Genomic DNA, 12607 nt, shown 5'->3' on the forward strand with positions numbered 1-12607 from the left:
CTGGTACATAGCAGTTCATCTGGGAAGGCCTTCTACAAGTTCGAGCTAGTAAATTTCTGCACAACATAGCCCTCATTCCCTGAGCAATGTCCCTGCTGACTGCCCCTCCAGCTGTCCTGCTGTCGGCTACCCGCAGCTGGCATCACATTCTCTCCGGAGATGGTCTCAAAGATCAGACACCAACGAACAGCCTTTCTTCAGAAAACCTGGCTTATTCCACGCTTTGCAACACGCCGGCCGGTCCCGGCGACCCGCGGCGGTGCTCCCCGCGGGGCAGCCCCGGGCCGACCGGCAGAGGAAACAGCGGATTCCGCTGCCCGCCTTCCCTTTCCCTTTCCCTTTCCTCTTTCCCCGTCCCCCTTCCCCCTTCCCCTTCCGGGCAGCCGCGCAGCCGCAGCTGCGGCGCCGGGGCCGGAGCGCTCCGAGCCCCGCCGGTGCCGACCCGGGCCCGGGCCCCGCCGGGGCCATGGCGCGCTGCCCGCGCCGGGCGCTGGGCGCGGCGGGGCCGCTGCTGCCGCTGCTCTGCGCGCTGCTCCGCGCCGCCGCCGACACCAGCACCGGCCGGGTAGGTACGCGAGCGGGGCCGGGCGGGGCCGCGGCTGCCACCGGCGTCCCGGGGCCGCGATGTGCGCTGGGTGTCGCGGGGTGGGCCGGAAAGCCGGGCGGGCAGCGGTTCCTCCGCCTCCTCCGCCAGAAACCTTCCATCATCTCCCGCAGGGCCGGGCTGAGCTCGGTTGTGCGGGCACAGCTCTTCCGGCCGCGCCTCGGCAAGTTGGGGATCAGCTGGAGAAGCAGCCGTGCCCCTCCTGTGTGGTCATGAGCATCAGTCCCCGGGAGGAGTTTCTCGGAGTGTCCAGGTGGCCATCGTGTGTTGCCCCTTTCCCGCTGCCGCCTCCGAGTGCGGCCGGGAAGGAAGGGGGATACGCGAGGCCAGCCCCTCTCCGAGCTGTTTTGGTTACTGTGCTCTGCCCTCGCTGCTGGAGGGCAGCTAATGTTGGTCATAATGAAGTGTTTCGGCATTGCTGTGCTTGTCAGAGGCCAAGGCAGGGGTAGCAAATGGTCTTGGAGCAGTTTTGCAGCTTAGCTTTGTCTGGAGCCATTGGTAATGTCCGTGTTTAGTGACACTGTATGTGCCCGCCCTTGAGGAACTTTGGCGTGCCCAGCCCGTGCTCTCGTGTCGCTTCTCTACCCCACCTGGAGCACTGCCTGTGGCTCTGGGGCTCCTAACACGAGGCCAACGAGGAGCTGCTGGCACAAGGCTAGAGGAGGCCACAGAGATACTCTGAGGGCTGGCACTCCACTGCTCTGAGCCAGGTTGGGAGAGCTGGGGGTGTTCATCTGGAGGAGAGAAGGCTCTGGGGAGACCTCAGAGCCCCTTCCAGTGCCTAAAGAGGCTCCAAGAGAGCTGGAGAAGGACTTGGGACAAGGCATGGAGGGACAGGACAAGGGGGAATGGCTTCCCACTGCCAGAGGGCAGGGATGGATGGGAGATTGGGAAGGAATGTGAGGGCCGTGAGACCCTGGCACAGGGTGCCCAGAGAAGCTGTGGCTGCCCCTGGATCCGTGGAAGTGTCCAAGGCCAGGTTGGATGGGACTTGGAGCAACCAAGTAGACCATAGTGGAAGGTGTGCCTGGCCATGGCAGGGGAGTGGAATGAGATGGGCTTCCAATCCTTCTATGATTCTTTCTCCTGCTTTGGAAGCAAGGCCTCCTTTCTCTCTGCCTAATGGCTTCTGGCATCTTATTGTTGCCACAAAGAAACAGGGATTGTTCTCCCACTTGTGCTTCTCCTGACTTGAGCCCCTTTCCTGCTGCTGTGTTATGTTAAGGGAGAACAAGCCTCTTCTCTCCCCTTTCCCAGAGTGATCATGCTGTCAGTGGAAGAACAGTGCATGCAGATGATTTATCAGTGCTTATGTGGTGAGGACTGTCCTGCGGGTCAGACAAATTGGGAAAAAGCTTATGGGATATATGTTGGTCTCATATTAATCCTGGTCTAAGTGTTGAATCAACCAGAAGAATGAAGCACTAGGGGGTGTGCATGAAAAGTTATGGGGAAAGGTTTATGAAAACAAGTTTTTATTCTATTGTTATTATTATTACTTAATATTCTGGTTTCTCCCCGTATCAAAGTGAGGGAGGGGAAGGCAGGAGAGGAAAAAAACCCCTGAATTAATGTGTGTTTTTGAAAATGCTGTCCTTAGCATTTTGACAAGTTTGACACATGGTTTTATCTCAGGCTGCGTTTTAGGGTGGAGGCAGGGAAAAGGGACAGAACTCCTTGAGGAGAGTTGGCTGTTTTCCTGTTCTGACAGTTTGCTGGTATTAGCTGTTGGTAGAGGAAACACCCACCTAATCAGAGTCTTCAAAGTTTCTGAGTGTGGTTTTTTTTTGTTGTTTATTTGTTTGTTTTGGTTCATTTGAGTTTTTTTAGAATTATTCCTGTGCCTATTGCAAGTGCAAAGCTGAACTCAGGGCTATTAAGCTGTTTTCTTGGAATGATGGTCCAGAGTGGGTGGTAGGCAGTGGGCTCTTGGGAGCTTGCTGCTGTGGGGACTGAGGAGTCTCATGATGGCAAGGGGACAGGGTGCACAGGAAGTCCCTGGAACAAGAACAAAGCTTCTTGGGCATTTCTGGTGCTCTCAAGACCTAAGTCTGCCCCAGTTGCCCAGTAGGGATGATGTTCATTTTTGATTGGTAGGTCTGCCTTGTCCCATCAGGAAAGGTGATATTAAGCTGGGTCTTCAGCCCTTCCTAGGGATCAGCTGGTATTACCAAACCTAACCAAAAAAAAGAGAGATGGCTGAATTTTTTGGGCTAGTTTGTCACTTTTTCTTTTGAGGAAATGTTCTGAACTGTTATGTTGAAAACTTACTGTGGCATCTTACCATCTGTTTCTTTCTTTTTCAGGGTTGGTTAAAAACTTATGGCTACTTACTTCCATCTGACAGCCAAATGTCTGCCTTGCAGTCGGGAAAAGCTGTGCAGTCTGCAGTTGCCACTATGCAACAGTTTTATGGAATCCCAGTAACAGGAGTTTTGGACCAGACAACTATTGAGTAAGATTAATATAGGCTACTTTTGTCTTTGTCTTTCTTAATGCATTGTCATATTTCCTGGGTAATTATTCCAGGTGCAAGAAGTCTTCAAAAGGGATAGATTTGCCTGACTGACTGTATCAAAGAAGTCTTGATTATTGAAAGGTGTGTCTAACAAAAACATGTGGACAATTCCACTTTTCTTTTTGTCAACAGTATTTTTTGTGAGTGTGAGGAGAAGCTCTTGTTACTGTCGTTCTTTGAACACAGATCCCCATTGCTGGTGCACAATCAAAGCATGAATCCTGTGAGCTTCTAAAAGTGGAGGACATCAAGGGTTTCATTTATTTCCATCTCCATCTGAATTTAGGTTAAAATTCTGGCTCTAGAAATGGCTTCTAATCTATTTCTTAATTAATTGGATTTGTGTATCTCTGTAGATGCTATTTGTGGAGATCCGTCGTTTGAACTGAAGTGAGTTATTGTAGTCTGATGATGATAGTCAGGGCTACTTAACTGCCCATAGTTGCCATTTTTTGGACATTAGATGTTCTCTGCTGTATGTTGACCATGTGTTGTTGTTTGTGATCAGAGTTTTGGCAGCCCAGAAGAATTGGTGTAGATCACCAGGGCTGGAGGGACTTTGTTCTTTAGTCTTAGCATCAATGTGGGCTGCAAAGGGTGGTGTGGAAGTGGCTCCTTGTCTGGTCACTTGGGTGTTGTGTATATGGCTGGATCCATTTGCTCTTGGTCTGGGGAGCATCTGCCGGCTAAAGCAGAATGCAGAGAAGGTTTTCCTAAGGCTTTATGGGGGAAAAAGCATCTCATGGTGAGCAAAAAGAGGAAGCCCAATGGAACTTGCTTAGGCCCTGCCTAGTTGTCCCTGCCCCTTGCTACATTAGCAGACCTTTTCAGAGCATGCTCTGCCTGGTTCTTAGTCTCTCCTCTTAGGGCACGCTGCTGGCAAAAGGGACACCACAGCACAAAAAAAAGGTCCACAAAGTAACCAAATAATGTAAAGAACAAAGGGGTTTGGTTTTATGCCTTCCAGACTGCAAGAAGAGGGAGAAACAGAAGAAATTAGTGAATTGGGCAGGAGGGGATCGTCCTGGGCTGGGACTACCTCTCCAGTGAATATAACCTTCCCTCCTTTAGCTCACTGGAAGAGCTCCTTGTTCTCCATTGAGAAAATCCTGTTTGCTTTTCAAATGCGTTGAAAACAAAATGCTTTTTAAAGGTGGGAATTTTCCATCTGAGATCTCTTTGCCATTAATAACATGGTTTGTAGGTGAATGCTGAAGCAGAGCCATCGAGCAAGGCTCTATGTGTGCATTTGGTGTGCAGAAGCTTGAATCTGGGATGCTGATGATTTGGAAGGGGATGGGGAAAGAAGGGGCTGTGATATTGGGGTGCTAGTTTGGAAAGTTAAGGAGCTGCTTCTGCTGCCTTGTGGGTGACAGGGGAAAGGAGCAAACTGCATGTGGGAGTACCTGCTTTACTAAGAAAAAGTTTTTCTGAAGGAAAGGAAGGTGTTGCCCTCGTTTTAGTGGGTTTGTATTTATGGATAGGGGTTGATCAGTGCATGAACACCCAAAGGCTGATGAGTGAAAAACCCAGATGATTCCCTCTTCTGAAACCTCAAGTCTCCAAAAGCTTGATACCTCAGCTGCAACCAGACTCTGGTGTGCTTTGGAGGCATGTTGGGTTGCTCTGCCTCCATCTGTCCTGAGTCAGTGGGTCCATATGTTGTATGGCAGGGTGGAATTTGCCTAGAAATTGCATGAATGGAAAAAGAGGTCCAGATTGCTGTTAGCTGTGAGCCTGTTGTTTGAGCTGGAGGGGCATCTGCCTGGGCTGTGTTGGGCTGTCACTTCCTCAGACCTGGTTGTGGAAGCTGAGCAGAAGGAAAAGAGCTGGCAAGGCAGGCTGCCTGCAAGGGCTCTGAATTACTCAAGCATTTACTAAGCTGTTGTTTCAGTCTGTGGTATGAGTTTTGAGACTTCAGTTAAGAATTTTTCTGTCACGTCCATCAGTGCCATAAGTTCTGTCTCTTTAAAGTGACTGTAAGAATCAGAGTTGTGCAAAGTTATTATTTTCTGTGGTTTCTTTGTTAGGCAACAAATTCTGCATATTCTATTTACACTTATTATGGAAGCCTAAAGTTTCTCGTCTCCTTTCCCACATGCCCTCAAATCCTGAGCTTGTTTTTTCCCCCAAGATTGGTACCCGAGCATGTAGAAGTCACCATGCAGGTGCTGCTAGTGGGAGATTGAAAGAAACACCACCACTGGTGATGCTTTTTGGTACCCCAAAGGAAAGTTGGGTGGGAGTCCATTCAGCAGAGGGTCTGTCTTGAGGCTATGTAGTTTCCTGTAAAGAGAGCAGGGAGAATATATAAAACGGCCTCCTCAGACCCTGCAACTGATGGTGCCTCAGCAAATTTTGTGTCTGCCTGCAGCTGGTGGGCTGAACTGAGCAGCTGGGCAAGGATATAGTCCTGGAGCATGCTGGAGAGAAGGCACACTGGTGCTGAACAGAAGTGGTGATTTGTCTTTGTTATGGTCAATCACATGGCCTTGGAGGGATCCGAGAAATGATCTTACTTGTATTGGAAGTGTGTTGTGCTTTGTCTTGAGCCTGTTGTGCGGCTCTCTCACCTTGGGGTGCACCAGAACTGTTTAAAGATACCACTCCCACCAGCTCAAGTGTAGGGGATTGAGAGTGACAGCTTCCTCTCTTTAGGAGAGTCTTGTGAAGGGCTTGGAGCCTGAGCTGGGGAAAGCAGCTGTGTCTGGACAAGAACTGGATGTCAGTGCTTTTGGAAATTGCCTGTTTTCTCATGCCAAGCAGCTGGAGGAATGCAATAGTCTGCGCCTCAAGAGTGCCAAGTATAAATTTTGATGATCCAGTGTTCCCATTTAAAAAAATAGGGAGGGGGGGAAGTAACCATAAGTATCTGAATCTTGCTTCAAGTAATTGTCTTTTGTTGTTTCTGATGTGATGATTTCCCCTGGAACACAGAGAGGGTTGTCCAAACTGCTCAGTAGAGAATGACTGTCATAAAGCTCAGCTACAGATGATGAACAGCAGCAAGCTACAGCTTTGTGGATATTTTGCCACAGACTTGCCCTGCTGAGAGGAGAGATGGCTGGATTTGTACCCTGGTCCAGATAAACATTCTCAGTTTGACATTAGCTCAGGTTGTTGACAGCTTGGGTACTGCTGAGCTCCAACCAGGTACCTGGGCTCTGTTACTTGGCTTCAGACAGGCAGTAGCTGAACTCTGGAACAAACAGTGGTAGAATATGGGGGTTCAGACAGGCCTAAGTGAAATGGGGTTGAGAGAGTAGTTAGGGGCCATGGGGCAGCATGAGTCTCTTGGCAGCTCTACCTTGGAAGCTTTGGCTCAAGAAGTCCTTGAAGCCTCAGGTGTTGGTATTGCAGCTTCCTCTGGAACAGCCTGTACCTGGAGCTGGCGAAGGGGCAGGGAATTTGACTGTTGGAGGGAATTCAGTTTCTGTGGGGTCTCTGTGCAGCTCTGGCTTTGATAACAGGGGACTGAGCTGTGGGAGGGTGAATTCCTGTGGCCAGCTGGGCATAGGGCAAGTGTTGGGAACTTGCCAAGGTTTTCTTACAGGAAACAGATGCTGAGGTGTGAGGTCCTGCTGGTGTGTCAGCACTGCCCTGGACAGCCCCAGTGACTTCTCTACACATGTAGGCTGGTTTGGTAGTACTGCTCTGTTAAATTTTTGTCTCCTAGATGATACTGGTAAGGATAAAACAGAAGGCTTTTTTCTGACTATAGTCAGGGCCTGATGATGGTGCTGTTCAGACTACTGGAGTTCCCATGATGCTCAAGAGGTGAAAACCTGATTCACACTATGGCTTGTATAAGGTTATAATAAAAACATTGTATCATAACATATGAGTGGAATTAAAAAAAAAACCTGAAAACTCAGGAAGTATCTGGGAGAATAGAGGTGACAGTAAGTGTGAGGTCTCGCTAGGAAAGTGCTAGAAGCAATGCAAAAGAGCGCAAATAAAGGACACTTGGAAAAACACAGTGTGTTCAGGTTGAATTGATATATCTAAAAGCAAATCTTAGATGTACTGCTTTCCTTTGAAGGTGGCAGCAGTTGTGTGGGCAAGACAGATCCAATTTCCACAGGTTGCCTGGATTTCTGAAAGATGTACAGTGCTGATAAATGTGAGGTGATGTAAGTGGGGAAGATCTGTGCTGCCTTTATATACACAGCTTGGGTTCTTGTCAGGTACAGTGCAATGTGTATAACAGCTCTCATTTTCTCTGTTCTTGGTGGGAAGATGATGACAGATGACTGCACTGAAATTTATAAGCAACCAGAGTTACATATAGGAAGTAGAATCAGGAAAGAGCTGTGTGGCTGCCTGAATTGGGAGCAGGTGTGTGTGTTCTGAAAGAATGTTCTGGTGAGGCACAGTGTTTGTCTGGTTGCTTTAAATTTAAAAGGTGTCCTGGTAAAAAGTCTTGTAAACCATCTACTGGTGATGGGAGACTCTCCTGAAGGTCTGGGGCTAATACAAGAATAAGATATACATTGTTTAGGCACAAGCATGGGCTACTTGCCATTGGCTGGCTACAGTTGATGGAGGAATGTCTGCATTTGGAGGCCAAAAGTTGGCCCCTGGGTGGCCAAGGATGTGGGAGAAACCTTACTGAGGAGGAGGGAGAGAATTTGGTGTCCTGTGTGAGAAGTGGGCCAGGACTGGCTACAATGCTTTTCTTGTGTGTAGTGAGGCAGTGGCATGTCTTGCAAAGTGTTCTTAAGGGCTTTGTGTCACACTGGACAGTTGCCTTTGCCATCAGAGTTAGTGGGCCAAATGCATGAAAAGCCTAAAGAATTCCAGTGGCTGAGGCAGTGCCTTAGGGAGGCTGTGGCCAGAGACTGCTTGTGTTATTCCTGGGCTCTGCTCTCCTGTCCTGGGCTGCACTGCAAAATCTTAAAGGATGTGACTGGGGGCCTGTGGAGACCAGTACCTGTAGCTCCTCAGTCTCTGTCCTTGTTTCTTTCTTCCCCAGCTGCCACATGCAGTGATGGGCAGATTTGTTTCTCCATAAGCCACTTCTGGCTTCTCTGGAGTGTGCCCACACGAGCAAATGTATTTTGAGGAACAGTCTATTTCTCCTTGATTCTCTGTCAGAGAATCATTGAGGTTGGAAGGAACGTCTTGAGATCATCTACTCCAACCCTCTGCTAAAACAGGGACATCTAGAGCAGGTTGCCCAGGATCATTTCCAGTTGGGTTTTGAATATCTCCAAAACCTCTCCAAGGATGAAGATTCTGCCACGTCTCTGGGCAACCTCTGCCAGTGTTTGACCACCCCCAAGCTGCTACAAGAAAGAAACAAAAGATCTGTCAAGGCTGGAGGTAAAGGAGGTAGGGAAGGAGAGTGGACTTCTCTGACAATATTGCCTGAATCCCTGTGCAAGGGACAGGATCCTTTGCTCTTCCAGTTCACTTGGCAATAGAGACTAGACTTTCCTACATCATGAGTGACATCAAGAGTCAGGGATTATGGGGAGAACCTAATGGCATTTGGTGTGTGTGACCCAGAGACTGGAGGGATCTGTTCTGGTCATTCCAGGTGAAAGCCTTAGTTATTACCTGGAAGGGTTGTGCTTGCCCTTGTTCAGTTTTACCTAGTGAGGTATGAACTGGATTTGTTTTTCAGTGGCACAGGAGCACTTTACCAGATGGAGAGTGGATCCAGTAGGTGATAGCTGAGTTTGATCCCAGGGCACACCCACCTGCGATTTTGATTTGGGTCGCTTGTGGCATTATCATCATTAAGCTCTTGTCAAGCATAGGGGCTACCTGATCTGGAATCTGTGTTTCCAAAAGGAAAAATGAAGTGGTTTTGGTGTGCTGAGGTGTGTGGATTGCCAGCAGAGGTGGGGTGTACAGCCCTGCGCTAAGAGGATAAACCTGACAGAGGCAGGACTGAACCCTTCTTGGGGTCAGCACTGGCCATCTCTCAGAGGACTTCCAGTCACCTCCTGAGTTCTTTGGAATCTCTTTTCCAAACTCTTTGCACAGCTTGTTTTTTTTTTCCTTTACTTGCAGGTGGATGAAGAAGCCTCGGTGTGGAGTCCCGGATCATCCCCACCTACGTCACAGCCGGAGGAAAAAACGGTATGCACTCACTGGCCAGAAGTGGAGACAGAAGCACATAACCTACAGGTACAGCCCCCTCCCTCCCCCTTTTTGATGGGGAAAAAATGGTCTGTACTTGTTTGGCATGCAGAATTTGTTAGTACTTTTAAATTTAAACTGGATCCTCCCTGTAATGTCTAGCCCAGGTTTTCATTCTCAGAATGTGGTGGAGGGGAATACTTTCAGAGCACTGGATTAACTGAAGAGTCTGTTATCAATTAGGAAATAACTGATCAGTAAAGGCACCTAAATCCCAGCCATCAGTTGTGTAATTTTGGCAGGAAGATCTTAGTAAAAGGCCCTTTTTCTTCTGTTAGAAATCTAAGGCTCTAGCCTTTAGATCATGTGTCACCTTCAATAAACCATCAGAGCAGAAGGAACATCACTGTTTGGGGACAAGATGCTTTCTCCTTCTACTGATTTGAAGCATTTATTTTTGCAGAGGTTTTACTTTTGCTCCTGTAGTAGAGCTCTTGCTTTTGTCCAGGCTTAGACCAGCTGAGATTAGGCCAGCTGAAGTGAGCTACAGGTGTCAAGAGTGTTGCAGAGGGGCGATAGTTTCCCAGAGAAGTGTTCTGAGTCAGTCTGGCCGTGAGCTTTTGAAAGGCAATTGCTGAAAGATGGCCAGTGGAGGTTTCTGGCAATAAGAATGTCACTTCAAAATAAAATTAACCCACCCTCTAGCTGAAATTACAGCCTTCTAAATTTTTGGAGCAGGAAAGGAAATTGCAAAGGAATGAAATTTAGAGATGTAGGCATTAGGGAGAAGATCTGGATAAGACTAAGACAGAAAGAGAGTCAGCAGTGAAGAGGTAGAAATGTGGGTGACCAGCATGGGGAAAGTGCCAGAATGTGTAGGAAATGATGGTGTGAAGGGAAAGAGGGTCAGGGACTGGGGCATTCAGTCGCTTCTGCCAAGAATTCTGAGAAAGGAGGAGGATGCTTCAAGTAATGGTGAGAGACTGCAGAGACTGGGAGGAGGGACCTGTTCTGGTGACTAGTTCAAAGCTTCCACCAATAATTATTACTTTAACTCGAATTGTAAAGGGACACCTTCTGTATGCGAAGGGCTGAGAGTCAGATCCTTCTTCTAACCTTTTCTGGACCTTGGGGAAAAATGGTATGGAATCATATAAATAAAATATGTCTTAAGCATATGCATAAGCAAGAGAAGCAGATTGGCAGATGGCTGCACTGCTGCCTTTGTCAAACCAGTAGTTGTTTAGCTTTCCAATTTCAGTATTTGTGGTGTGCATTCCAGTGATGGGTGTCTTGATTCATCACTGAATGTGTTACAGTGTGTTTGCATCAAATTGAGCCAGCTTCATTAAAGACTAAAAATTGTTCCCATGACATAGATCTTTCATATTCCCGAGGTCAAGTTTAATAGATCATGAGGCTATTATATGCACACACACAAAACACATCATGAACAGCATTTTTAAGATAAAGTTTAGAATTATGGGAAATTTATGTGCAGTTAAATGCCCCTTACTGTCCCCAAACTCTGTATCTTTAGCTGTCTTGGACTGGGCTGCACAAAACTGGCAGATCCATCACTCTTATGAGCTCTAAAATATTTTAAGTAGTTCAGAGAATGAAGCGGGTCATATAAGTAAGGTTGTGTAGTTTACCGGAAGTTTGTTTCTCAAAATGAATTTTAGTGGTCAGGTTTTTTTTTCATGTAGTAGGTTCCATCTTAGCATAACTTCAGACAAAATCTGAAATAATTTACATTTTTTTTAAAATTACTCAGCTGTCTACACCCGGATTTGAAAGGTTGTCAGGTTTTTAGGAAGTGATCCAAAATCAACTAAAGCATTATGAAGATTCTTGTTAATAAATGTAGACTTCACATCAGCGTGGTAGTTTTGTTGGTAACTTTCTTTGTAACAGCAAAACTTTGCATGCGCAGAGTAGTGTCTGCAAAAAAATTCCCTTTGAAAGTTGAAACCATGTGGCTATATATTGGTAAGCCTCAAATGTGTTCTGCAAATTGAAACATCCCTTCTTTCTCGTTCCCACAGTGTACACAACTACACCCCCAAGGTTGGCGAGATTGATACAAGGAGGGCCATTCGTCAGGCCTTTGATGTTTGGCAGAGAGTGACACCACTTACCTTTGAAGAGGTCCCTTACCATGAAATTAAAAATGACAGAAAGGAGGCAGATATTATGATATTTTTTGCTTCTGGTTTCCATGGAGACAGTTCTCCGTTTGATGGAGAAGGTGGATTCCTGGCTCACGCGTACTTTCCTGGACCGGGAATTGGAGGAGACACTCACTTTGACTCAGATGAGCCATGGACCCTGGGAAATTCTAATCATGATGGTAAGAGTGCAGGTCATCTTTCCCAGCAAGGATAAGTTGGATGCAGACACACTGACAGGCTTTCAACTAGAAAGTATTTGGTAGAACTTTCACCTCCCATACACTCGTTCAGATGCTTTCTAAACATGTATTCTATCTTAAATGGGAAAAGAATATTTTCAGTTTGTGGCTGTGCATGGTGTGAATTTTAGGAGTGAACAGAAGAGTGTGTCTGCTGGCTTCTTACATCTCTCAAGATTTGGGCCTTAATTGCTACAAAAACCACAACGCTGGGAGGGAAAAGATGAACAGAAGAGTGTTGAAATTGTATCAAGTCGGGTACTTATCAAGGGCAATTAGAGTCAGTCGTAATGGTGAATAGAAAGTTGAGAGTGAAGACATTAGAATGTTAAGTTGTTTTGATCCATATTTGTTTTCTCACACTCTGGAATTCCTCCTCCTGTTGGAGGTTGGGGCTGGCTGGTTAGTTAAGGAAGACTGATGATTGTGGCAACTGTTTTTATCTTATTAAGCATGAAGACTTTCTGCATCTTCCTAGCTTTATCTCACTCTCTAAAGGCAATGAGCTCTTTCTGTTCTATTTTCAAACCTTTGATTGAGGATAGTGACACCTTGTAGAAAGTTCAGGCTGATAATCAGAATTTCACAGTGGCCTCACAAAATAGCTCTCCAGTTTCCACAGTCATAATGGTTTGGGAAGAATGGCATGTCTTTAAGTCTTTAGGGATTCAAAATCATGTTTTGATATTTTGATAAAAGTTTACTTGGACTGTAAATATGTCTTGATTTTTAAACTGTATAAAAACAGCAATGTTGTTGTGCCCATGATGCCATAGGACATATGCAGAGGTGATGTCTTTCATTAGACCAAACAGTGTCGTTTGAAAAGAAGAAAAGCTTTCAGGCACACAAGCCACCTTCAGGCCTGACAGCTTGCTTTCAGACTGGATTGCAAATGGGGAAAATCCCTCAGAGTTGTGAGTCGGTGTCAGATCGTCTTTGACAGGAAACGGAGCTGTCAGGTTCAGCGAGGGAGTGCTAA

At 46.8% G+C, this 12607-nt stretch overlaps 1 protein-coding gene across 1 annotated transcript in view; it reads left to right on the forward strand.

The window, feature by feature from the left end:
- Positions 1–466: 466 nt before the first annotated feature.
- MMP24 (matrix metallopeptidase 24) overlaps positions 467–12607 on the forward strand; it is a gene marked incomplete at both ends in the record, with an annotated part of 41619 nt that continues 29478 nt past the window's right edge. The window contains 4 exons of the mRNA XM_082292571.1: positions 467–565; positions 2911–3059; positions 9144–9260; positions 11261–11565. Coding sequence (XP_082148697.1) covers positions 467–565; positions 2911–3059; positions 9144–9260; positions 11261–11565 — 670 coding nt within the window. The remainder of the gene's footprint in view (positions 566–2910; positions 3060–9143; positions 9261–11260; positions 11566–12607) is intronic.

The sequence above is a fragment of the Coloeus monedula genome, assembly GCF_965178545.1.
Source record: "Coloeus monedula genome assembly, chromosome: 17".
Classification (NCBI taxonomy): domain Eukaryota; kingdom Metazoa; phylum Chordata; class Aves; order Passeriformes; family Corvidae; genus Coloeus; species Coloeus monedula.